Source organism: Gopherus flavomarginatus, chromosome 19 (assembly GCF_025201925.1).
Source record: "Gopherus flavomarginatus isolate rGopFla2 chromosome 19, rGopFla2.mat.asm, whole genome shotgun sequence".
Taxonomy (NCBI): Eukaryota; Metazoa; Chordata; order Testudines; family Testudinidae; genus Gopherus; species Gopherus flavomarginatus.
The window spans coordinates 18,732,410-18,760,024 of record NC_066635.1 but is presented as its reverse complement, the minus strand read 5'-3'; the positions used below and the strand labels follow the sequence as shown (position 1 = coordinate 18,760,024).

The window sequence follows — 27,615 nt, the reverse complement described above, 5'->3', positions numbered from 1 at the left end:
TATTGTTCAACAGTGTGATTAAAACCGCGATTAATATTTTAATAGCAATTAATTTTTTTAATCACGTGAGTTAACTCTGATTGACAGCCCTATTATATATATAAAAATTCCTATTGATAAGCATTAAGAAAAACACCAAGGCTATGTTGTACAATCAGCTGTAGTCTAGGGCTCCTCAACTGGAGAGAGGTGCTTGAAACAAAATTAACCCCCCAGAAACCTGGTACTGGATGGCAAGTGTTCACTGGAAAAGAAGACTCAGGATGTAGCTAAGTGTTGGGACCACCAATAAAGCCTTTGCAGGAGGCTGTACGACACTGGCATCAGAGCGGTACACGATTCTGTCACTGAGAGGTTGAACAGGTCGGAAATTGTCAGTCATGTGTAATGTTTCATCCTTACTGAAGTAAAGCTTCTTGGAGAAGTTCTCCACCTGCACACCACCATCCAAAAAGAGTTGTTATTTTTTGAGGGAAAGAAAAGAGAATTGTCCTATCTTAAGTCTATAGTTCCTCACATTGTAGTATTGCTCTGAACCACAGGAGTATAGTAAAGCTTAAATGGAAACAGTGCCACCAAAACTTGTCCCCTAGATCACTGACAGATGCTTCCTTCTAGCCCAGGCAGACTCCTTAAACTTCCTGCCAGCTAAACATCCTAGTCCTGTCTAGCACAAGCCACCCTGGAAAGACAGGTCTTTTCTCTATGTTCAGCTCCTGCCCCCATCCCTCAAGTCCCTATGACACAACTTGCGGTGATCAAGATTACATGCCTCACCTCCTCTGGTTCTCTTCTAGAGCCTAACTCCTGGCTACTTGCAGCAGGAATTTAGCCAGCAGCTGCCAGCTGTGAAGCACACCCCCAATTTCTCATTTCCCCCCATGGCACTCGTTCACATCTGGCTGGGTGTTGGGTTCTCAGCAAACACTGAGCAACTATCATTAATCTTACGGATTCAGTCTGATGGGATATCACACTGACCATGATCAGTATGTCCACATTGTTTGCCGATGAGGAACTGTCCCAGAGGGGTTGTGACTTGTCCAAGCCCACTCAGTGATTTTGTGGTAGAGCTGAGATGGGAGCGCCAACAGATCATGACCACTGGACCGCTCTGCCTCAAGGTATTATAGTGGTAAGTACCCCCATGACCCCTTGCTTTATAGAAAGCAGAAATAAATCCATTAGGTTGAAGTTGAAGCAGTACAGAATGGTGTTTTTGACTTGATGGATGCAAAGATATAATTTTTAAAATATTCTGTTCTATTAAAATAAAATTCTAAACGGGGCTAGAGTTAAAAGGCCAGTCACCCATTATTCAGTTCTCAGAAACAATTCAGCAACACATTCCAAAGCATCTGAAGTTAGGGGATGATTCAGACCCTCATTTAGAGGCACTATGGGGCATTGGATAGAGCACTGAACTAACATTCATCTGAATTCAGTTCCCACTTCTGCCACTGATTCACTGTATGGCCTTTGGCAAATCACTTAATTACAATGTGCTTTTGTTTCTCTACCTTTAAAATGGCGATGATACTAACATTCCTTTGAGAATTGCTCTGAGAACCTTGTATGCAAAGTGCCATATAAGATACAGTATACATCCATCCCGTTTTTTGGAGTGGGGAAGGATTCTGAGTTTTGTTTTGTTTTTTCACCAAAATGAGTGGTGGGACAGATGGCAAACATGCTGGGCAGTGTATGATCTGTTGTGGTGACATTGATTTGGAGTCTCTTAAGATTGGACTGCAGAAGGTAATGGAAAAGGGGACAATCCTATATTGGACTTTGCATGTGAGAGAGCATATGTGGGAGGGAAGAAAAGAAAGTGGGAGTGAGACAGACAAAATGACCTCATTGGAACTCTGTTCAACCTGTAACTCTATGAATTACCTGACTGTCACTCAGTATGATTGGATCCTGAAATATTGTCCAGACGACAGCCTGGTGGCAGTTGGGAGTGGTCAGGGAGCCACTGTACCGATAATAATGTGTGAGATTCTCTTTAGCTGGAATGAGCGATTCCAGGGGCAAAGACGACATATTTTTTTGAGACCCTGGGAAAACAATGGCGAAACATCAGCTGGAATGGGCATGGTTACAGGCTCACAGTTTACAGCTCCCTTCAACTCTGGCTGCTACAACCAACTCTGTTGCAGTGCCACGCTCAGAGTCCCCCATCGCTGGTTGTGGGGGAGGCAGGGGCTACTGGATGGGCCTAGCCAGGGAACCACTGTGCCTGCCCTTCTCAAGAGCCCCTGCACAGCACAGCTCTATAGCATGGACACCTTGTGTGAGCGCACCACACCCTGCTTCCTTGCTTAAAATCACTTCCAAGTTTCCTCTGAATTGAGGGCAAGTCTACACTTAAAACGGTGCTGCACCTCTACAGCGCTTTAAGCCAACAGAGAGAGCTTTCCCATCGGCTTAGTTAATCCACCTCCCAAGAGGCAGTAGCCATGTTGGCAGGAGAAGCTTGCCCGCCGATGCAGCACTGTTGACATGGGGGGGTAGGTCGTGGATTTTTCCTATCCCTTAGTGACGTAGTTATACCAGTGTAGCTCTGTTGTGTAGACCGGACCTTAGGCTTGATGCTCCTGTCTGTGAATTCAAGTGCGGATCTCACTTGAATACCAAGAGGAGGACAGGCTGCTTTACAACTCCTATGTATAATGATTATCGTGTTAAATAAATTCAAATTGCCCAATGATAAATCCAAGCTCCTTACCTTTGAAAGCAACTTCATTTAACATCTCTATTAGAGGTTCATACTTTTCATTTTTTGCACCGATCTGAAACAATATTTTGAGTCAGAGAATGTTCCCATTTCCTCAGACATATGCCCCCCATGTAACTTTTAATTTAATTATTAATGAAACAGAAAAGAAGTAGGAAAGAAAGCAGAACAAAAATCAATTAGCTGAACATAACAGAAAGTCACTGCGGATATGTCTACTCTACAGTCAGAGGGTGACTGCTGCATGTGTAGACGTTCCCAAGCTAGCTTTGATCTAGCTAGCTTGAATAACAATAGCCGTGAAGCTGCAGTAGGATGGGCTTGATGGGCGAGTACATACCCAGGGTCCTGGGTGGGCTTGTGTAGCCTGTGCTGTTTGCAAAATCAAAGCTAGCTCAGGTGTGTCTACGGGTGATGCGATGCAGTCGCATCTCTCTGATCGCAGTGCAGACATGCGCTAAGTACTAGAGGTGAGTCCAGACTTAAATGGTTGATCCGGGCCCCTGAAAACATTGGGGAACTTTGGGTCCTGGCCAGTTCTATAGCCAAACTCTGCAACTTGGACCAAGCTTTGGTAGGTGCCAGTCTGAGGTGGCCAACTTAAAAAAAAAAAAAAAAACCTGGCAACTTACCTTTACCTTTATAAAGAACCCCAGCACGGCCAGACCTTCTTGATCGGCCACTGCCTGCTCTGTAGTGGAGAAACCCTCTTTCCTGTGGACTATATGAAGCTGTAAAACAGGCATTAAAGGTCAATTATTACTCCCTTTTCTTTATAGCTATTTATCGTTGGCCAATCCTGGCCCCTTCCCTGTGCCCTGGGTGTGGAGAAACCACTGCTGTTCTACTGTGGAGGTGGGGCAGGGCCACTCCCTGCCCGCGGCTGGCTGTGGAAGATATGGAGCTGGTGGATTTGCAAAGACGTGTACCCAAAGGCACTTCCACCCTCCCCCCCGCACCTGTATAAGAGGAGCTTATGGGCTACTGCCGCCCTGAATCTTCAGTGGTTCCACTGTTACTCTGAGGTGGAGGGTGATTTCCTCCCACCAACTCACTTGGGACCCTCCTGCATCAAGCCCACCTGGTTTGTCTACGGAGGGTAGGATTTGTTCTCTCTGCTATTCGAGGAATTTATACCTGTCACTGCACAGTCACAACAGAAGTGTCTGAATAAGCAAGTGTGAGACTGGGAGATACAGGCTTTATAGCCTGAACTGCTACTGCCTCCTCTGAAGGCTAAATAAGCCTGGGTTTTACTGCCTGTCTTAATTTGCCTTTGCCATGCAAAACTTCCAGATCCTGATTGTTTTTCCTCTGTGATCTGCACAGGGCTCAACAAACAATACATTCAATAAACTCTCAGTTCTTTAATTCCCTTCCTGGAGTCTCGCAAAAAAATCTGTTGGTTTATTTCATTCAACATTAGGTTAAGAAGTCAGAGTTCTTGGACCCGCCTGCATTAACAGAGAGAGAATCTCACCTACCTCCATAGCGTATCTCTCTCCATCTATGCTGTGTTCCGATCCAGGGCTGAATCCTTCGCTTATCTTAGTGCCCCAGTGGAAGTGAAACTCGATAGCATTATATTTATTTCGAAGACCTCCACCTCCAATCTTTGCTGATCCGCTCAGAGATACTTTAACTGGTAGAAACAAGTAGTTAAAAAGAAAAACATTGTTTGGCTCTTATTTTAAAAATAGTTGGAACTAGCGAGGGGCATTGGTTGTGAAAGCTCTGGATCCAGGGTTTCCCAGAAGTTCCCTGGGTTTTGGATTCAATGCTTTGGCTCAGCCCTTTATATTGAGTGACCTAGATTAATGAACTTCAGATCCAGATCTGACTCTGAGCACTCCCGAGTACTGGTTCAATGTGATTAAAATGAGGAACAGTCCAATCCCCCTATATCCAGGGCACAGGACTAGGAGTTCAGATACTTGAGAGTCTGATTTCCTAATGACCTTGTGCTAGTCACTTAGGGCCTGATTTGCCAAAGTACTGAGCACCTGTGACTCCAGTTGAAGTCTATGGCAACTCCAGGTGCATAACACTTCTACAGCTCAGGCTGTTAACCTCTCTGTACCTCCGTTCTCTCAACTGTAAAATGGTGATAATGATACTTACCTCTCTTTGTAAAGGGGAGACCTATGGATGAAAAATGCTACGTAACAGAAGCGAATTGTGTACTGCAATCTGTGGATTACAGTTGTATTTATTTTGGTGAAAGCCAGTTAAATGAGCTCGTGTGGTAGCATCTTCATTGGCCTTTCTTTTAATCAATCTATTGTTCTCATCAATTTAATTTTTAAATAAATCAATACTAGCTTTTCAACGCAGTGTAAGGTTAATAGACAGTCTCTTCCTTGCTGGAAGCGTCTAAGTGACTGGTTTTGTCACCAGGAGAGAAGCAAGAGCCTGTGCTACTCTCACTTTTAAGACAAACACTAGGTTTCTTCCTCCGTTATGTAGACAGGAGATGTTGGAACAGGGATTTTTCCCTTTAAATGTACAGAGTTGCATTCTAGAAGGTGAACTTGGTCCCAAGAGGTTTATTTGTTGGTTTATATTTTTGTCTCCTATTGTGTGTACTGCAATATTTATTTGCTTTGAGGGTCTTGCAGGGTTTGTAGTTAAAGACACTGTTACTATGTCTCAACTGTAGGCCTCACTTTCACTTTACACCAGTCTAGCTATAGAGCTGTGGTTTTCAACCTGTGGTTTGTGGGCTCGTGGGGGTCTGCAGACTATGTCTAAGATTTCCAAAAGGGTCTGCACCTCCACTCGAAATTTTTTAAGGGGTATGCAAATGAAAAGAGGTTAAAACCGATGTTATAGAGTAAAACTAGGTAAGCGAAGCCCATGTAAGAGCAGAGTTTGGGACTGATATTAACAGGAGAATAAAATGTATCTCTGGGAAGCATAAAAATGTTTTCTAGTGATAATTTCTCTTAACCTTTCTCTGCTTCAGAGATTTGTGATGCATTTGAAAATGGCAGTCTTTGTGCTCTCTGAGACAGAGGCTCTGTCTGGTAGATAAGGCCCTGGATTGGGAGATGGAAGATATGAGTTCAATACCTGGCTCTCAAAGACTGGCTGTATGTCCTTAGGTGAGTCATTTCATAGCTGTGTTCCTCACTTCCATGTCTGTAAAATGGATTAGTAACATTTATTTTGTCTGTTTAGATTGTCAGGTCTTGTGGGTCCTGACTCTCTCTTACTATGTGTATGAAAGACACCTAGCGCAATGAGGCTCCAATCTCGGAGCATATAGGTGCTATTGAAATCTAAAAATAATAATTACTCTCCCCACTGCAAACCCCCTTTTGCATGTCGGGGAAATTAAAGTTCTAAGCAGTTTCTATGATCAATTATTTTTTATACAAAGACACTTCTATGAGCATCAGCTATGCTTTGAAGATTCCACAATTTTATATGTACCAAAAAGGCTCTTAACTTTGTTTTTTCTTACAAACTTCTTCTGATTTTTCCACTAATGTGGACAATCTGCCTAAATATTGAATTTCAAAACAAAAATCTCATTGGCCAATCCATCTGTAAAATCCATCTGCTTTTTTAAATTTCAGCTGTCTCCAGGGGAGCACTTTTCTATGGGGCCATTTAGGTTAGGGGCCTGGCTCTCAAGCAGCCGGTTCTCTTGACAACAGCCCAGTTTTTTCAGCTCTTCTTATGCTTTGGGGGTGTCTCTGATAAAAATGGATGCACAGAAATATCAATACACATTTTTATGCCAGTCCTGTACCTCTTCATATATTGTTGTCAAAGTAGGAGGAGGTCAATCTTTCTGCATTGGTTTTATCATCCTACTTGTTGTGGTTTTAGCATAGCAAAAACAGTCACTTAAAAGGTATTTGAGCCCCAGATTAATTATGCAGGTGTTCCAGCATCAGATGATTTTTATTTTGAGGCAGCAGTTATTATATGATTATATGAATCCTCCGTCATTGGTTATCATCACAGTTTCAGTGTTTTTTTGTTTTTCAAAAAAACAAAGCACTGAAATGGTCTGTTGGTCTGTGAGCCCCCAGAGAACATTTGCCTCATGTATCATCACAATTGTAGAGCAAATTGCGTTTCTTTGAAGATAGTGCCATCAAACTGATTTTCTGGGAAGCCTGCACTTGCTAGGAAAAGTTTCTGGGGAAGCCACAATTTGTCAGATACATTTTCTGGCAAGTCCACATTTGACAGATGTTGTTACTAGGGCAAAGACTCAATGTTGCATTGCACACGCATGTTGCATTTTGGAATGCATATATTGTTTGGATTTTGTTGGATTGCACATGGCACAATAAATCTCTGAGTCAGTGATGGATGTTTCCCAGGGACCTGGGTACAGAAATGGTGAAACCACTGGTGCAAGGAAAGGAGCGATGCAGCCTGGCCTCAGGCTTCTAGGGAAGCAGCATCTGTGTGTGCTGGGTACTGATCCAGAGCCAAATGGGGAAGAGAAATGGGGACGATGTTACAAGATATTACATCTGGTCCAGAAAACGAGACAGAAAAATATGTCAGAAATGTGTGAAGTGTAAAAACTTTGTATGTTCAGAACCTGTCACCTATTTTTGCTCCATTTGTTCCAAGTATTAGGCCATTTAGTTGCTACTTGGCTGTATCTGTGCCTTTTATATTATTGTTGTTGCTATCTATTTTCATTGTTCAAACGTGGGGTCAGTTAGACCCTGACACTATTATGTAGCTTTCTTTAAAATGTGTTTGATCATGGGGTCAGTTAGACCACAAGTACTGTGTAGTATGTATCTGCATCTAGGAAAGTTTTAACTTGTGCGTAGTTGTATAGTTCACTGGTTACAATAAAACCAGCTTTAAATGTATCCCAATTCCCAATTTTCCCCATACTAGGTGTCTCCAAGACCCCAATACAGAAGTAGTTGGGTGATTTTTGGTCCAATATGAGGGCTAAATCACCACTAAGTGTTTAAAAAAAATACAAATAGCTTTTGAAGACTTAATAACCTGACGCGACACAGCACTGCCACAGAGTATCCCCAGTAATATTTCTTCCCGATAGACAGCTGGAAGAACATTAAACCTGAATCAGGAAATAGCTAATTAATCAGCTCTTGCCAATTAACTTCAGCGTGTGAAGAAAATAATCTCAACACTGAAAATGTTTCTGATAGCAGTTAAGGAGCTAATAAAACCCAGCAAATAGATAAACTCCATGCATTGCCATAACTTACCTGTATGCCCATTATTTTCTATGTGCCAAAGGGAGGACTGATTGGTATTATAGCCTTCAAAAGTAAATGGCTTTAGGTCCTCTTTGTACTCCACTTTGTTGGTGACAATATTGATAGGTGACTGTTTCTCTTTTCTACACTCCTCGTTCACTTTATCCCAGAAACGGGGTTCTGTTTAAAAGGAAGGAAAAAGTGACTTCATTCCAATAAGGCCGAACTACCCCTTGCTAGATCTACATTCGCTTCAGAGGTTGGGAAAATTTGCTTCAGAGATTGACAGAGTTTAATAGGGAGGTTCCTTGACATGTTTACAAAATATTTAAAAATGCAAAACAGTGAAATGTGCCCAACAACAACTGATTGGTGCAACTGGAAAATGTAAGCAGATGAAGTGTGTAACACAATGCCCTCTTAAATGAGAAGTGTGCCTGTGTCGGACTTAGCTAATTGATCGTAAACAGTAAAAATTTGTAACGTGTATCTTGGAATGTATTTAAAAAGGAGGGATGCAGATCTATGTTCTCGTGTTTGCTGAAGGCAGCACGGGGAGCCTGGAATGCCTGAATTTTATTCCCAGTATGTTACATCTCAGCCTAAGTGAGACTAGACGCTATGACTAGTGTAGGAGCAAAGGAGCGAATGTGGTACAGCTGGCTGTTATATCACTGGGCTGAAGTAAAACAAAAGGTACAATTCCAGTTAAAATACAAAGATTTTTTCTTAATGTAGGCCTCAAGTATTTTTAAGAGATTGCCTGCCTGGTGCCTGTGACCTGCTGGGGTGGTTATCTTTCGGATATGTTGTAAGTTCCTTTTATATTGGCAGGAAAACAACAAGGAGTCCAGTGGCCGCCTTAAAGACTAACAGATTTATTTGGGCGTAAAAAACTCACTTCTTCAGATGCACTTCAAATCCACTTTTTCTTATATTGGCAGCGCTTTCTTCAGCCAAAACAAAATTGGTAGCCAGAACAAACATTGGTCATTAACATATCTTTGTCCCTTCTCTTAAATATCCTAATAATCATTTAACTCAATTGGACTGGGCTTTCCTCTTTCTGATGACATACAATCAGATTTACTACATTGACATCCATGTTCTTGCACCTGTTTACCGTAGTAATGAATTTGGCCCTAAAAAGGGGGCTGGTGGGATCTGAAACGGTTGTGGGAAGATTTGTATCACTGCTGCAAGTCGGCCTTTGTAAAACAGCACAGCACTAAAATGATTTCAGAAATAAACTGCTTAGAATTACCTGCACAATTGGACTGAGTGCATAGTTGTGATAGGTAGCACCATTCTTTGTCACCTGCAACAGAGAAATTAACATTTCAGACAAACTGTACAAAATTGTATTAAAATGAGAAGCTGTATGATTCATTGATTAACTTCAGAATGGCCAGATACAGATATTGGCTCTGGTATGGTGATCTGGGGAGAGAGCTAGCTGACCACTCAGCTTTGACTCCTCCTCCTTATTTCCAGCTGCTAAATTGCTTTAAAAGAAAGCTAACAGTGCACAGGTACTTTCCCACTGTAAGAAACTGCGATAGTTGACAAAAGTATGTTAAGTGATCATGCATGGGAGGAGAGGTGGTCCCTGGAGGAAAGGAGGTCTCCACAAGACAATCTCTCTATTAAAATGTGTCCCGCTCTCCAAAATATGTGAGAACCCCTGGCTGATGACACACACAAATGTTGTGATTGTACAAAGAGCTCATTAGTGAATATTCCCCAGCCATAGTATAAATCAAGCTGAAAGCTATGGCAAGCCTTGTTTTTACTAAAAGATGCAAAACCAGAATATAGGAATTGTTTTAGTGGATCAGACATGCGTCTAGTACTGACAGTGGCCAATCCGAGATGCTTCAGAGGAAGATGTAAGAATCTGCTGCAGGGAGAGGTTGGATAATTCCCCCCTTCATTAGGTCTGATACTGGTCTCTGATACAGATGGCTTCAACCGTGAAACATGGTTTAATATCCCTTTCAAAACCTATGTTAGGATTAACTATTATAACTCTGGATATTCTTGTGTAAATGTCCAATCCCTTTTTGAATCTTGCTAAATTCTTGGCTTCAATGACTTCATGTGGCAAGGAGTTCCACAGTCTGAATATATATTGTGAGGAAAATGTATTTCTTTTTATCAGTTTTGAATTTGCCATCCATTAATTTCATGTAATGTCCCCTTGTTCTTGTGTACCAGAAAACTCATATCATCTCAACCTAACAGGGATGGAAACTTTTTTTAAAAAAGTTAGATCTTTAAAGATGATATGGTGGAATCAGAAATTTTCTTTAGAAAGAAAGCACTCTCCTCATTCCAGCTCTCTCAGTATGCCCAAGAGTTTCCCTCTGAAGCTTCTTATTCTTGCTATCTCAGGCTCTGTGCCACAAAGTTAGGTCAACGTAAGCTGCTTGGTGTTGACCTGGTTGTTATCTACCCTTAAATTTGTCTCCACACCTGTGGAACACCTGAGCCAGATGAGGAGGAGAAAGAAGAGGACTCAGGATGACATTCAATGAGATCCTGAAAGCTAATGCTGCATGACACCGTGCACAAAGGGCCTGGAGGGTGAACATCGCAGACAGTCTGGAGACGGAAAGAACGTACAGGAGAGAGGCCCAGGAATGCCAGCAGGAAAAGCAGAGGAAGATGCACAAGGACATAATGGAGCTTCTCTATTAGCAAATGCAGATGTTGCAAACTCTTGTGAACCTTGGGCTTGTCCCCCTTTGCAGTCCCTGCAGACCTCAGTATAGCACCTCCTTTCACCCCCCGCCCCTCCCCCCTCAACACTGAGGGCAGACATTAAGGACAACCACAGCTTCAAATACACTGTCCTCCAAGAAATCACCATGTTCCCTGCTGATTTGGTTTTTCTTATGGCAGTTTCCCAGGAAAATCTAATTTAAGACAGATCGCTGGTAAATATCTTTTTAAACTGGAAAAAGGGGGAAATAATTGCATCAGTGTCCAGCAAGCATAGATGAAGTTGGTATCCTGCTACACAATGCAGCATGGCAGAACAGACCTGGACTGGTAGCTGAAACTCTGTTGCCTTCTGATTGCTTAATGCTTCATGTGCACAACTCTACATTATTGTCTTTCATATAATCAAAAGGTTTTAACTTTTGTTTATATAATATTGAAAACTGAAATATGAATCATGCCATATAACTTCCTTGAGAAAGTACTGAACCGGGGGAGGGATAGCTCAGTGGTTTGAGCATTGGTCTGCTAAAACCAGAGTTGTGAGTTCAATTCTTGAGGGGGCCATTTAGGGATCTGGGGCAAAAAAAAAACTCAACCTACCACAACTGTCAGGGACAGTACTTGGTCCTGCTAGTGAAGGCAGGGGACTGGACTCAATGACCTTCAAGGTCACTTCCAGTTCTATAAGATAGGTATACCTCCACATATGTGTGTATACATTCTGATGTTCAATATTATAATTACATACATTAGTAGTACCCTCACTGCAGTTTTACTTTTTATTTGTACAACCCTAAATTAATCTATGCCTTATGTACCCACAATTTGAATATGTAACCAAAACTAAGTGTAGTGTGGTATGCATTAATGGAACAGTTTTTAAAATAGAAAAATCCTTAAACTGGGACTCACTAGTTTTTCCCAAGGTGGTAAAAAGCATCGATGGTAAATGCCGTGCAATCCCATACTGGAGGATTGTGCATCTTGTGCTTGCAACACTTATGACAATAGTGCAGAGCTGGGCAGACTTCTTGCTTCTGTCAGAGATGGCAGACAGCAAGGAGGGCCATGCTGGTTTGTGGGGATTTTTAAAAAGATGTGAAAATTAAGGGATATAGATGACATTAGGGGATGAATGCAGTGTTGCTGCAGCCATGTCAGTCCCAGGATATTAAACAGACAAGGGTGGGTGAGGTAATATCTTTCATTTGACCAACTTCTGTTGGTGAGAGAGACAAAGATTCTAGCTTACACAGAGCTTTCCTTCAGGTCTGGGAAACTTACTCAGAATGTAACAGCTAAACTAATTTAGTAAAAAAAAAATACCAGTATTCATGTTATAAGAAGAATACATTTTACATTTTAATTAGAGCTTTTATAATAATATTTTGCATTGACATTTTTCATGAAAAAAATCGGGGTTTTAACTAAATCTTAATTTTTTGGCAGGAAGACTTTCTGCATGCAAAATTTTTGATCAGTTCTACCAAACATTTAAAAATTTACCAAGTGTTTAGCTCTGGCTTTCTCCAAACTGATTGTATCTAGGTTTTGATTCCAGCCCATCTCCATTGAAAGAATTGCCACACCTCCACATTTGATAAGCAACACATCTTCTATATTACGAGACAATAAAATGTGACACACTAAATATGAGATGGCTGGCTAACTTAATCAGAAGAAGCTTAATTAATAAATGCCTAGCAGATGCTGGGCAAGTCAACCTGCATGGCATTTGACAATTATATTTTTTAATTTTCATTATCGTTGCAGAGATGAATGGCTGCCAAGGTATTTTTGGCATCTCCAGCTAGCACAGTGGCTCAGCATGTGCTTTAACAATTACTGCCCCAGAGTTACATAGTGCAGTGAACTCAAGCATGCTGCAGTGGCCGTTTTCTTTAGAGCGTGTTTCCCAGGAACCGCTCAAAAAGAACTACTTTACCTTGAGAGCAACCTTGGTTCAGACATTAAGTGATTATTTTCCCTTTGTCTGCCCAGAAATGATCTGTTTAAGGCTAATATACATGTTAGGTAGTCAGAGCTGGGAAGATTCCTATTTTGGATTTTGAGGGAATACCACAGGGGGAAACTTTACCTGTCCAGGGACTTGAACCCTGGACTCTCAGATTAAAAGTCTGATGTGCTACCAACTGAGCTAGCTGGGAAGGTAACGTGTCAAACTAAAGTGGGACTCTCTGGGTCTGTCTACACTACGGGATTATTCCGGTGTTACAGAAACCGGTTTTGTAAAACAGATTGTATAAAGTCGAGTGCACGCGGCCACACAAAGCACAATAATTCGGCAGTGTGCGTCCATGTACCGAGGCTGGCCTCAATTTCTGAGCGTTGCACTGTGGGTAGCTATCCCGTAGCTATCCCATAGTTCCTGCAGTCTCCTCTGCCCATTGGAATTCTGGGTTGAGATCCCAATGCATGATGGTGCAAAAATAGTGTCACGGGTGATTCTGGGTAAATGTCATCACTCAATCCTTCCTCCGTGAAAGCAATGGCAGACAATCATTTCGCGCCCTTTTTCTCTGGATTGCCCTGGCAGACGCCATAGCATGGCAACCATGGAGCCCGTTTAGCCTTTTGTCACTGTCACCGTATGTGTACTGGATGCTGCTGACAGACGCGGTACTGCAGTGCTACACAGCAGCATTCATTTGCCTTTGCAAGGTAGCAGAGACGGTTACCAGCCCTATATCACCGTCTGCAATTGGAAATTGGCGATGACGGTTATCAATCCTTTTGTACCGTCTGCAATTGGAAATTGGCCATGATGGTTATCAATCCTTTTGTACCGTCTGCCGCTGTCATGGGTGCTCCTGGCTGGCCTTGCTGAGGTCGGCCGGGGGCGCATGGACAAAACTGGGAATGACTCCTCAGGTCATTCCCTTCTTTATGTTTTGTCTAAAAATAGTCAGTCCTGCCTAGAATACGGAGCAAGTCTACCAGAGAACCAGAGAGCACAGCTGCTGCAGGTCAGAGCCCCAGATATCCCGCAGGAATTATGAACTGCATGCCATTCTAGGGGGTTCCCCTGCAACAACCCCACCCATTTCTTCCTTCCTCCCACACCCCTCTTGGGCTACCGTGGCAGTTATCCCCTCCATTTGTGTGATGAAGTAATAAAGAATGCAGGAATAAGAAACACTGACTTTTTAGTGAGATAAAATGAGGGGGAGGCAGCCTCCCGCTGCTATGATAGTCCAAGCAGTATAGAATCTTCATTAGACATGAAAGCTGGGGGGAGGCGCTCAGCCTCCAGTTGCTATGATGAGGACAGTTTTCAATCCTTCTGTACCATCTGCTGGGAATAACAGGGAGTCATTCCCATTTTTGCCCAGGCGCCCCCAGCTGACCTCACTGAGGCCAGCCAGGAGCACTCACGGGATGATGATGAAGACGGATATCAGTCATTTTGCCCCATCTGCCACTGGGGAAGGGAGAGGATGCTGCTGTTCAGCGCTGCAGTACCCCGTCTCCCAGCAGCATGCAATAGACATAGGGTGACATTGAAAAAAGGCGAGAAACTATTTTTTTTCCTTTTCTTTCGGGGGGGGAAGGGTATAAATTGACGACATATACCCTGAAACACCCGGGAAAATGTTTTTGACCCTTCAGGCATTGGGAGCTCAGCCAAGAATGCAAATGCTTTTCGGAGACTGCGGTGACAGTGGGATAGCTGGAGTCCTCAGTCCCCCCTCCCTCCCTCCATGAGCGTCCATTTGATTCTTTGACTTTCCGTTACGCTTGTGTCACAGCACTGTGCTGAGTCCCTGCTGTGGTGTCTGTCTGTCATAGCCTGGAGATTTTTTCAAACACTTTGGCATTTCGTCTTCTGTAACGGAGCTCTGATAGAACAGATTTGTCTCCCCATACAGCGATCAGATCCAGTATCTCCCGTACGGTCCATGCTGGAGCTCTTTTTGGATTTGGGACTGCATCGCCACCCGTGCTGATCAGGGCTCCACGCTGGGTAAACAGGAAATGAAATTCAAAAGTTCGCGGGGCTTTTCCTGTCTACCTGGCCAGTGCATCCAAGTTCAGATTGCTTACCAGAGCGGTCACAATGGCGCACTGTGGAATACCGCCCGGAGGCCAATACTGTCGATTTGCGGCCACACTAACCCTAATCCGACATGGCAATACCTATTTCAGCGCTACTCCCCTTGTCGGGGAGGAGTACAGAAATCTGTTTTAAGAGCCCTTTATATCGATATAAAGGGGCTCATTGTGTGGACAAGTGCAGGGTTAATTCAGTTTAACACTGCTAAATTCGGTTTAAACGCATAGTGTAGACCAGGCCTCTCACACATACCGGTTCAGATATTGTGAGCTCGTGGGGGCATGAGACTGTTTATATACACCTGGCACAGTAGGATCCTGGTTCATGACTGGGGCTTGTAGGTGTTGCTGTAGTCTAATAATATACAAAGTGATTTAGCTCTGAGGGATGTATGTATCAAATGCATATTTAATTGGCTAGAAATGCAGAGGCTGCGACATGGAGCTTGGAGACTATGGGGACAAAAGCCATGAAAGCGGGATCATAGAGGGACATGGGAAATCCCCTGGGGTGCAAAAAGGCATCATCAGGACAGTGTTAATCACAATCCACTATCCCCACACCCCTATGCCAGGGGAGCAAATGCCTCTGGAAATGGGTAGTGGGATATGGATGGAGCCTTTCATCACGTGTTTGAATCCAGCCTAGTTCACCAATGTGATCAAATGTCCTTTGACACCCTGCTTGGTGGCCTGTGTGTCAAAAGAATTTGTGGGTCTCTGTCCAGTTCTCAGTGGGCAGGTGAATGCATCAGAAAAACATTAGATCTTTAACCAAGGAACCTGCACATCCAGATGCTGAAAAATAACTAGAGAAGATGAGAGAAACTCCAGTTTTTAGGCAGGCTCTGCTGCTTTATATTTACTACAGGTGGAATGCACTGAGGCATATAATTTAGATTTGTATAATTTGTATACAAATTGTATAATTTGTTTGTACAATTTGGACCTGTATCTGACCCTGGAGCACTTTCCATGAATGTTTTAGAAGTTCAGAAATTACTAATAAGGATGTAGCCTTCTCCTAACTGCGTATCACAGCTGCGGTTTAGAATGACAGATCATATTACAGGCTAAATACTCAGGAATTCTTCAGGAAAAGAGTCAATAAATCTGAATGTGGGTTTCACAATGAACAGGTGACAAGGATTCCTTAGTAAACAGTAATTTTAATATTGGTTGTGAATAAGACTTTTCTTCTTTATTTTCTTAAGAAACAATCGATAACCAGGATGTTTAGTGTATTTAGGACTTAGCCAGAAACCCGCCTAGGTTAGTGAAGAATTTGCATTATGAAGCAGTATTTGATAAAGGCGTGATTTCTCCCTGTGTATGTGAACTTTGAGTTGTAAAAGTTCCCTTCACCCACTGGATTCAGTTTCTGAACCTTTAATTAAATAAGATGGAAATGATGATGAAGATCACTTCCAGCCTGTTACTCATGGACTGTGGCGCAATTATCCCCTAGAGTATATTGTCTAGTTCAGTTTTAAATATCTAAAGCAGGGGACTCCTCTCACTTTACCGTCAGGAAATATTTCCTGGTGTACAGTTTACATTTTCCCTTTGCTTATCTGTATCCCTCACTCCTAGTAACACTCTAAACAATTCCTTTCCTTCCCTGGTGTATACAGCCTTTAAATATTGCATCTGAGGAAGTGGGTATTCACCCACGAAAGCTCATGCTCCAAAACGTCTGTTAGTCTATAAGGTGCCACAGGATCCTTTGCTGCTTTTACAGATCCAGACTAACACGGCTACCCCTCTGATCCTTTAAATATTGTCTCTCTGGTTTCCAATTCCTAATCCTGTTTAAACTATCTCATTCTGGTTTCGCTTGTGATCCCAGTTCCCCAGTCTATCCTGCCACTCCCCACCTCAAAGCCATGTCCAAATCCTTTTCTGGGTCTTTCCTCTCTCTTAAGTCCTCTTCCTTCTCGCAGATCCTTCTAATTCTCTGCTCTTCCTCCCTCACTTCCTCTGAACCCCCTTTTTCTCCTGTGCTCATTTTGTCCATCTAACTGTTTCCTCTAGTCCCTCCCTCATTCTCTTTCCCCTTCCTCTGACCTCATAACTCCTTTTCCTACTGCCATCTCTTACCTTTTTTCTTGTCACCCTTCTGTTGTTGATCATATTAGCAATTAGTGGGCAGATCCAGGAGATTCTTGGCCACCATCTGTTGCCTCCCCACTGCTTCTGCTTCCTGCTGGATGCAACCTGAATGCTTAGGACAGGAGCAGACAGGCTCAGCAACAACAGAAGGGAACCCCTTCTCCCAGTACAGAATTGTGGCTTGATTGGCTACTTTGAAGAGTCACCCCATTGGTGGTGGAACAGTTACTCTGCAGCTGGTAGTACTGTACTATAAATGGAGAATTGCTGTCCCCAGAGTGTTGATTAGATATCTTTCACTAACACTAGAACCCATTTAATTTCTTTTCAAGTCACAAAGAACTTGAATGAGTTTCTAATTCCCATTAAGTTATACAGAGTTTCAAAGGGAATGGAACCTGCTTCCTAAAACATCCAAGGCCTAAAAGCCAGGAGGTGATGGAGCAGAGGTTGTAGATAAAGGTTTCCCTAGTCTTATTTACAATAAGATGTCTTTTCCATCAGCCTCCACTTTTCCAAGGTTGCTGTATTCTTTACTGCCTCTGCCCAGGACAATGCAAGGAAATGCTTCTTTGTAACTGCAATGCTGATATTCTCTCCCGCAAGCGTCTGCTTCAAGGATGCCTGCTGATGCTGTAAGAACCCAACAGCCGGGTTAAACTCTCTGTTGGAGGGATTTAAAGCCTAGTTTCCCAAACTTTTCCAGTTTGATTGGCACAAATGGGCTAAGCCATGAGCATCCACATGTAGCCTGAGTCTGGCCAGGATCTCAAAAGCCATGTGCCCAACTGGTCCAGAATGGAGCAGTTTGCAATTATTCTCTTTAGTGACCTCTTTAGTGACTCTTCGAGCAGAGTGACCAGGTGTCTGGTTTTGGACCAGAACACCCAGTCCAAAAGGGATCCTGGCAGCTCCAGTCAGCACTGCTGATCGGGCCGTTGAATATCCAGTTCACTTGGTGCCGCAGCAAGGCTGGCAGGCTCCCTGCTAGCCGCCGTGCCACGGACCACACAGCTCCCGGGTCGGGAAGCAGCCGTCTCCTAGCCTTAGGGGCTGCCAGGGGTGGGGTCTGCTGCTGCCCTGCCCTCAGGCGCAGCTCCCATTGGTGGGTCAGGGGGCAAGGGAGGAACTAGCGCCACTCAAGCACTCCACAGGCAGCTGTTGAGGGGTCGCATGGTGCATGCCTCTCCCGCTGCTGCCTGGCCTCTTCTCCTCGCATGGCTGGGCTTGAGCTGCAGCGTGTGCCCTGTGGCGAACCGCAGTCTGTTGCCCCATCACTGGCATCCAGAAGTTGGAGGTGTGTGTATCCCCATTTCTGAGTGCTGGGAATGGGGCTGCACCCCCATCACCCTCACTGCATCTCTCCCCCATCCCATCCCATCCTGCCCCCCACACCTACCCATGCCAGCCCTGTACCCCATTCACCTCCATAGACTGCTGCACTCTCATTATGTCCCTATACAGCCCTGTGCCCCTCGCATCCTCATGCACCTGTAGCCTTCTGCCTCCCCCTGCATCCTCATCAACCCCACATACTCCACACACCTGCTCCTTTCTCCTTCCCTTTCCCCTCTCACCCCCTCCTTGCTCTCGTCCTTGGCCTCTTTCCCTCCCTATCCCCTACCCCTCTCCTCCACCCCCACCCTCATCTTTTCCCTTCCAGCCAACCCTCCTTCCTTCCTAGCTCGGTGATTTAGGCAGCCCCTGCAAAAGTGTATGAAAAAGTGTCTCTTAGGCACGTGTGTGCATGCATGCATTGTATGTGTGTAAGACTGTGTGTCTTTGTGTAGGGAGATGCGTGTATTGCCTTATGTGCGTGTACCTGTGTGAATAAAATTTGCAGCCCAACTCTTTGACTTTTATTCCTTTTGCTGGCTTGAGCACAAAAAAATTGATGACATAAAATATGTGTGTATTCATTTAATAACAAATTTTTAAAAGAGAAGGGAACTCTAAAAGAGATGTTATTTCTTAAAAAGTGAATGTTGTTGACTAGTTTTTGCAGAAGAGCCAACGGATCATACATTTCTCCCCATCTTTGTCTAGCTACATTTTAAACTCTTTGTTACAGACTCTCTCTTTTTATGTGTGTGTCCAGCACCTATCTCCCCAGAGCCCTGATCTTAGTTGGGGTCTCTAGACACTAAACAACAGTTGCAGTAATAAATAATGTGGTAGTATCTGTGTTAATGCCTGTTAGATGTGTACACATGAATACACGTGTGTAGCTGCATGTAGGTATGGGAGTCAATTTCTACAGATTTATTTATACAGGTATCTGGACAGGTGCATTTCTGTGGCTGTGCTCTATGGATTTGTATTTGGGCTTCAGGGCCTTTAATAGACCCAGTGCAGCTGTGATAATGTGTGGTCCTAATTCCACACATAAAATTACAGTAGTTTTAATGAACAAAAAACTTGGAGCTGCTTACAAAAAATGGGAAGAGGAGAGGGAAAGAATCATAAAACCTTTGTGAAATTTCTTTTTTTTAAATTGCTCTTTTTGACTATTTTGCTGCCAGCTGTAGTGTCCTGTAACAAATAAAACCTGAACATAGTATAATACATCTGTCAAAACAATAAATATGCCTGTTTGGGCCTTGCAGTGAAAATAAGCACGTGAGCAAGGGTGCGGGAGAGCAAGCGACAGAGGGAGTGGGGATGGAGTGAGCAGGGGCGGAGCCTCTGGAAGGGGCAGGGCAGGGGTGAGACAAGGGCATTTGGTTTTCTGGAATTAGAACGTTGGCAACCCTGTCTTTGAGATGCCAAGGCCTAGCCCGCAATGCTCCATTTTGAGCTGGGTGGCTGTTATGAGATCTGTAGTCTGCATAGAAGGACCTGCATCTTGTAACAGATGAAGGCAGCTGAGGCTAAGAACAGCCCAAATGAACCATATTAGGCCCTTGTGCTGCATTTTGGCTAACCCTGGGTCAAGCTGTGATGCAACACATACAGGGTGTAACTGCATTCACTTCCTTGGTGTTTTACACCAGAGGGTATTGTGCCTCGGGGCCTCTTCTTCCTACACAAAGTTCAAGGTAGCAGCCACCCATTAAATTCAAGGAGTCTTGTTTGTGCATTTGGCAAATAAGTGCTCACTTATCTCTGTTTCTACTCTGTCCAGTTTGTCCCTAGTTTCCTGACTAAAAATACTTCTTGGCTCCAAAGCAGCCATGAAACAATACAGTTGTTTATTGTTTTGTTTTTTATTGTGAACATTATCGTTTGTTTTAGCTACCAAGGAAGGCACAGGGAAAGGGGCAGCTCCGTTTAGTCAGAACCCCACCCTCTGCTGTTTAAGCAGTTTAGTGGATACCACACTTGACTGGGAATCGGAATACCTAGATTCTAGTACCAGTCCTTGCCAGTGAACTACTATATGACCTTGGGCAAGTCCCTTGACCTCTTTGTCATTAGTGTACCCACCTATAAAAGAGAGAGATTAAATGAGCGGTTACCCATCTTTGTAAGGTGTCTGGAGATCTGTGGATGAAAAATGCTAAGTGGTGTTATTTATTCATTATTGTTAAACACAAGGATTAAATCTCTGAGATTTGGAAAGCCTTTATGGCCCTAGGTGCCCCAAAGTTTGAGGTGCCTTTGGGATAGTCCCTTACATCAAAGATCACAACAGTACTCAGGCTACTTCCTGCCCCGAAAGACCAGTCACTTACCCCAGGACAGTTGCACGTTAGGTCTCACAACAAAGACAGTGCTTATAGCCAATCCTATAATAATCTAGCTAAAGATTTATTAACTAGGAAAAGGAAATAAGAGAATTGTATGCAAAGTTAAAGCAGGTAAACATACACACAAATTAGTTAGTCTAAAGTTTCAAAAGGCAATAGAAGCTTCTATAATAAGCAAGCTCTATATGTTCCTTAGAGCTCCTCCAGCTAAACACTGGGGAATCTGTTGTTTATCCCTCAAAAATCTTGCCCTCAGGAATCCAAGCAGTACAGAGATACAGTTTCTTCTTGTCAGGAATTTTTATTTCCTTTCCCCTTTCTCTGAGCTGCCAGCTCAGCTGATGGGAGGAAATCACTTGCACGTCTCCTCTTCGTGGCCAGGCTGGGGTGGCCGTGGGGTGGGGAGAACAATCAGCAAAGTCTTTTGTCCTCCAATGTTCCACAATAGTTTGTCTGGTGTCAATTGGCCTTTTCTATTGTGCAGGGCCTAACACTTTCTGTTGGAAGCCAGCATTTCACACTAATTCATATCACTGTCCTGTCTGGTGATTTACACAGTTAGAGAGAATTGCAATACAAACACTGAAATGTTACCTTACAGTACGGGATACAGGTATTGTAAGTGCGTTTAAAGCACGCAGCAACTTACAAACATTCTATAAAGTCTAACCGCCAACTTCTTTTTTATTACTCTATATATTTTATAACTATATATTTTTTTAACAATACTAACACCCAGGTGAGGCAGTCTAATTCCAGCTATGTATTTGTCAGTATCCAAGTGAGACATGAAGACCTTCGCATAAGCTGGTACCTGGGTTGCCAGCATCACAATCCAGGAGGTACGTTTCCCCAAGGTGGTTCCCTCTGTCATGTCTCTTGGACTTTGGCAGCCCACCTAGGGAATTCCCCACAGCTCCAGTTCTTCCTTCCTTATTGACAGCCTGGTTCTTCATTGCCTCAGCTGCTGCACTGCCCTCTGAAGTGGCCAGACTGGGAGCACCTGTTTGAGCACAAGGAGCTGGACCTGTTCTTTTAAAAGGCATCAGTGACAGAGAGCTATAATACACACCATCCAGATCATTCAAGAGTGGGTGCCTGAAGAAAAATGTTATCATAGTGGTGGAGCTGTACATATATTTATCTAATCGGTCTATCTAGCTAATCATCCACATACACACCCATACACTTATCTCATATGACCTACAAGAACTGTAAGCCCTTCACTCACTGCCAGGTGAAGAAAGAACCAAATCATCTTGTCACTTTAGCAGGAAACTCTAAATATTTCTAAATGTTTGCCTGTGTGAGGGGCGAGGGAAAATCTGTTTTCCAGCCGTGACCTATGATCTTGTCCCATCAATAAAATTCCTTTGTAATGATAAGCTATTGTGTTGAGGTTGATTGGCTTATCAAAGAAGGAAGCTGGCGTTAAATAGATATGCAGGGCTAAGGTGAATTGCTTCTCTACAGTATCTTGTTTCTCTTCCTTTATTTAGGGTTAGTACTAGGTAAAGTTTGGGAGCCCTATTCAACACTATTACTACTAACAACAAAGAGAAGGAATAGAATTCTTTTGTAACATTCGGCTAGTTTTGCAGTTATTTTATGTACATGTTGCAACTTGCATAGAAATGCGACTGAAAAATCTAATAAGGGGCCTCTGGGCATAGTGTATCCTTTAAAAACAGAACATCCAGTAGAGCTCATATATGGAGAATGGTCAGTAATGACCGCCAATCTGTCACTCCAAGCAAAAGAAAAATCCCTAATACAGAGCCCAAAGTCTTGGACGTGTTTACTGGGAAAATGAACCTTGCGACATATGCTGAAGGCCTGAACATTTGGGCTTCGTGAACAGTCAAAGGGAGTGAGTTTCACATGCCCTTCTGCCTCCAGAAACTAAATCTAAGCACTGTGAGCAGAAGTGCCTCCAATTGCTATAGCTATCATAACGGTGCACAGCATGTGCTCTCTCTGTGTTGAAATTATGCTTCCTATGAATGGTGTATCTGTCTATCCAGGTTCTTGGCATTGGCACCCTTTGCTGTAGCAGAAGGTGCTTTCCGGGGGAATAATCTTTGAAGTGAAAACGATGGGAAATGTCATTTTCCCCCTGAATGGCTAATCTGATGTTCCCTTTCCTCCTGCAGGATGAGTGTACTGGATTGAAGAGCACTGGGGAGACACCCCGTTGTGGATGCTGGAGAAGCATGTAACGTGCTGCATGCAGCTGACTGCTACTGGAGAGAGAGCTAAACAGGGTGAGTTAATGCAAAATGCTGACGGTGCAATGTACTGACAACAAGGACGCTGAGCCTTAAAAATTAGTATTATTATTATTATTATTGATGTTGACTCTGCTTTGTACAAGAAGCAATTCTGCCCAGTCTTTAAATATTACCAGAGACAACTGCTAAGCAGTGAAAAATAGCCTGTGAACTTTAAACTGTGATGCCCTTGATTGCATTGGCACAGCAAAGAATGCATTCTCTTGCGATCTTTAATCCCTTCATTGTCTTAGGAGGTAAATTGTATATCCAGCAAGGGAGGATTTGTAGTGGTCCATTGACTGTGGGGTCAGGCATCCGCTGTTGCACTATCAGCAATATTTGTTGAGTGGTTAAAAAGTCATGAATGTTCCAGAGCTGCTGGTGTGGCAGAACTTGTTTCATACTGTGAGGGAGGCTAAGGAACTGATCCTGTCTAATCTTTTAAGCACTTGTCTACATTTGAAAATTAATTCAGATTAAGGTGCAGTGTGAATTTAAAGCACCATAGCTATTCCAGAATAACTCCATGTGTGGATATTCTTTCTGGAATCAGAGTGCCTTATTCCTGTTTAGCTTAATTAATGAATGAATTGATTAATAAGATAAACAGGAGCAAGGCACTCTGATTCCAGAATAAGAGCATCTGCACGTGGAATTGTTCACCAATAACTCCATGTGTAGACAACCCCTTAAACAATGGGGCTTGCAGGAGGCTTTGCAGAACCAGGCTCTGAATTCACTCCTGAAGTTTGATGGGGACTGGGGTATCTGGAAGATTGTGCTTTGAAATCCTTTTACAAGAAGACTGCCAAAGAGGGATATACAATGGACTTATCCGAAGATACATTTTCTTGCTTCTCTGCCATATGTAAGGAAGCCATGTCTGTCTGGCTAGAGGGGTGTGGCTTGTAAAGGATCAAAACAGTTCAAGGTTTGATTCATACATGGCTATAATACCCTTCCTGCCATACTGCCAGTAAGAACACACAAAACACTCCTTAATGAAAGAGCAATTGGAGAGTCTAACCATGCAATCTAGCTGTAGCCTGTTAAATTTTAATTCAGTACACTGAAAGTATATTCATTTCATATTGTGCCTGAATACGTGGTACACCTGGTAATGGCTGCAAGTGGGGACAACTTCAGATACATCAGGTAGTGCATAGTGTTGTCTCCTTGGCTGCCACAGTTAAGTTATCTCATAAAAATGGAAGCGACTAAGTAAGAACAAACCGTCTAGGTCTTTGTCTCCACTGTATGAAACTCTATAATGTCTGTGCTGCTTTGTTTTATCTTTCGTTGGACTTTTAGTATTAAGGAGTGAATCAGACTGAAGTTGCTACACTTCCATAGCCTCCAACTGTACCATAATCCTAAGGAGATGAACAAATATGTCCTAACTTCCCCTGTATTCCTCCCCTCATATTCCTCTTCTGTCTCTTTGCCATGCACTCCGTCCATGTCTTTCTTTTGCTCACAGAAGCCCTCAGTTGTGGGCCAAATCATCCATCCCAAGTGGGGTACGCTGCTGCCTATTCTGCAGGCTTTTCCAAAGCTCAGTTATTACTCCCTTAATAACCGCACCTATTAGTTAATGATTAGTTGCAGGATTGATGTTTAATGGGAATTTTGATGTGTTAATATTTTTACAGCTCTTTGGTACTGTAAAGCACTATATAAATGTTAAATATTCTCATCGTCACTGCATCGATTGTGGAACTCTCAATTCCCATGATGACTGAAGCCTGGGTTTCAGGCTTACAGGGCCATGAGAAGAATTGTGAGGACAGTAAAATATTGGGCTGAGAGTCTCCGGTTCTTGGCACATGCTCAGTAACCTGCAGAACGTGGGCCTTTCTTCCTTCATTCTTACAATGGGTCTGCTGAGTAAGAGTTAGTCAAGCTGTAGATATGTATGAACGATCACAGGCCAACTCAGATAAGGCTTTGCAAGTATGCTAGCAGCCACTTGCTGTATGCTTACAAGGAAGAAAGAAAAGGAAGCACCAAAGAACATATTCTGCTTAAGAATATAAACTTAAGATCAAAAGTCTGCCTGTGTTGTAATGGTCAATGTAACTACTGGGAGAAGATCATGTTTTTTATAACTTGTTAGTGATATTTAATCGTGCGTTGGATGGGAGGATAGGCAGGGAGGGCTATGAGCAATTTCTTTCCTCCCTGGCTCTCCGTCGCTATCGTTCTTTTCATGTACCTCTCTTCTTAGTTTTAGATTAAATCTTAAGGTGACAGCATCATGGTTCTGCCATCTCCTGAGCTGGGTCTGAAATATTAATATGTGTCTGTAAAGAGTTCTTGCCACAGTAAGTGGAAAAGGGAAAAGTTAAAGAATTCTTCTGCCTTCATTTGTTCTGCTCTGTTCTATTTTTTTTGTCCTTGCAACTCTGCATTGCATTGCTATAAACAGCACATACTTTGCCTTTGCTTGGCCCCAGAGAGACAGTGTAGCTTACAAAGTTTTACCTCCATGAGAATCAAAAATACATAAGATATAAGTATAGAAAATTAGAGGAACAAGGTCTGCCACATGTATATCCTTTGGAATTCCAGAAACTAATAGTGTGAGGTGGTAAATCTGTAAATGGTTGATTCCTGTTCAGTGCTCAAGGGAAATGTGAAGACACTCCAAGGTCCCTGCTAATATGCCCTGGGCTGACATTATTTCCCTATCCCCACTTTGGCAATTGTTGTATCCCTGTTACATAGCGTCTAGACCATAATGGTGATGGTACTACAGATGGTTTTAAACAATCCTCTCTCAAAAGGTTTTGAATGTCTCTGTTGGAGCTGCCCAGATCTCACACAGATCTGTCCTGTTCAGTCTTGTCCCAATTAGTGGTCCCCAGGAGGCACCAAAATGGGATGCTTTGGGGGCACATTATGCTGCTGTTGATGGTGGAATAATGATAGATATGTAGGAGCCAATTAACATCATTAAATTATTTCTGATGTTTCATGAGATGCTACCATACTGAGAGACCGGGGGCCGGGGTAGGATGTTTGCCATAGAGTTAGGACTGCTGGGTTTTATTCTTGGATCTGCTCCTGGCTTCTGGTTGACCTAGGGAAAGTTGCTGCAGCTCTGTGCCTCAGTTTCCCCATTGATAAAATGGGGATGATAATACTTACAGTACCTACTCTGTAAAGCACTTTAAGATATATGCATAAAAAGAGCTTGGTATTGGTGGTGTTGTTATTATTCTATTACCAAAGGTCAAGGCTTCCTGCCACTTGGGGTCCCCAAGCTATGGCCCCATCAAACCTGCTGTTAGTCCAGCTCTGATCACTCATGTTTAGGGAGACCCCCTAAAAGTATAAACAGAGCCCTAGTAACTTAAGCTCTGTCTTGTGAATACAGCAAACTATTCTAAATTGTCTTTCTTATTTAAAAGCACAACCCTCTTTTATAAAAAACAGCTCTCCAAGAGTGCAATCAGAGAGATGTGTGTTAGTAGCTGTGGACTTTGAACCAAGTGGGAGATATATTAGTTGCTGAATACTTTGAAAAGCAGAGGCTTCTTGTGTGTGTGCATTTGTACTAGATGTGGATGGGGAGGTTTGTAGGAAGGTGGTTATTGGAAGCCTTAAGTGACAGAAGATCCACACTGGTCACATTAAGCACCTGCAACTGCACTGCGGTGTCATTCTCAAAGGATGGATGTGGAAAAGGTAAATTACTGGATTGTTGATTTGGAGAATTAAAAAAACCCTCATTGGGGTTAAAAACTCTCCATTTCGGTAGCGTTCTATTCAGGTTTTAACACTGTCATCGTCACATTCAACATTTGCTGCGTTCAGCTACTCTTGCCAGTGGCTCTTGAGCTGGGTTATCTTGTTAAAAGCTGTATCCCTTTAACAAACTCTCTGTCATAGTGCAGCAAGACGTTAGATGCATCCGATAATATTGAATCTTTTTTCTTAATGATGCAGCCTACTCCTTTTGAGGACAAAAACTCTCAGAGCCTTCATCACTACCTAAGGACTGTTGTGTTTATTTTTAACTTTGATATTTACATGGGAAAGGATATTATTGAATAGTACTGCATTCCTGATCCAATATAAGCATACAAAAGCCATCTGACATTTTTGAAGTGCTGATTATAGATCATTATCTGGTATTAATACAGTCATCATCAGTGGATAGCAAAATTTAATTAAATACATAAAGAACTATAAATGTTAATTTTTAAACAAATATATGGCTCTATCAGGCTAAAATAACATCAGACAAAGAGAGAGAACCTGAATACTTTCATTTTTTACATTATAAAGAGACCATAGCATTATTGGAAGAAAAATAGAATAAGTAGGCTACTTATAGTTGTATGTCATTTAAATCAGCATAGTACGCAGGCAAAGAAAATACATTTTTACTGAATCTTTGGAATTTCTAATTACATATAGAGGTAAAGTAAAACCTGTTGGATTTTCTTGGGGTGAACAAATAGTATAACCATAAAGATAAAATAAAACAAAACAGTCAGAATAAATCCACTTATGATACCAAGCCATAAATGACCTGAGAGAGAAACAAACACATACATACCTCAGATTTATCATATAGAACCATTAAAGAGTTGGAACAGAATGCAGTGGTACTCAAAATTCAAATAATCAAATATGAGTAACCTTGATACCCAGGGGTGGGCAGAACAGCATGGTCTTCTTACCTTCTGTTGCTGTCTTGGCAATGTGCAGAGAGAGCAGAACAAGGAAAAGCAATTCCATTATCTATCTCCTATTTTAGATAAGATCAGTGAGGAGGCTAG

At 42.8% G+C, this 27,615-nt stretch overlaps 1 protein-coding gene across 3 annotated transcripts; it reads right to left on the bottom strand.

Moving 5' to 3' along the window:
* CA4 (carbonic anhydrase 4) lies at window positions 1–27,615 on the bottom strand. Of its 3 annotated transcripts, XR_007770376.1 has the most exons (9): window positions 27,517–27,615; window positions 9,215–9,268; window positions 7,960–8,130; window positions 4,225–4,382; window positions 3,373–3,471; window positions 2,732–2,795; window positions 1,897–2,060; window positions 982–1,158; window positions 364–433 (listed from the first exon to the last, which is right to left on the bottom strand). XR_007770376.1 is itself a non-coding variant. In XM_050929337.1 (8 exons), the coding sequence occupies exons 1-8, from the start codon at window positions 27,572–27,574 to the stop codon at window positions 242–244; spliced, it is 960 nt and encodes a 319-aa protein (XP_050785294.1). In that variant the 5' UTR covers window positions 27,575–27,615; the 3' UTR covers window positions 1–241. The 3 variants fall into 3 exon arrangements, 2 of the variants coding, with proteins under 2 accessions (XP_050785294.1, XP_050785295.1); XM_050929337.1 differs by lacking the exon at window positions 982–1,158 and having other exon boundaries at window positions 1–433; XM_050929338.1 differs by lacking the exon at window positions 364–433 and having other exon boundaries at window positions 441–1,158.

Bases quoted from the DNA above. Each gene is read 5' to 3' on its own strand.
- CA4 (XM_050929337.1), bottom strand. From the start codon at position 27,574: ATGGAATTGCTTTTCCTTGTTCTGCTCTCTCTGCACATTGCCAAGACA. The intron at 9,269-27,516 runs GTAAGAAGACCA...TCTCTGTTGCAG, and splicing joins TGCCAAGACAGCAACAGAAG to GTGACAAAGAATGGTGCTAC. The intron at 4,383-7,959 runs GTAAGTTATGGC...TGTTTCTACCAG, and splicing joins AGAAAATAATGGGCATACAG to TTAAAGTATCTCTGAGCGGA.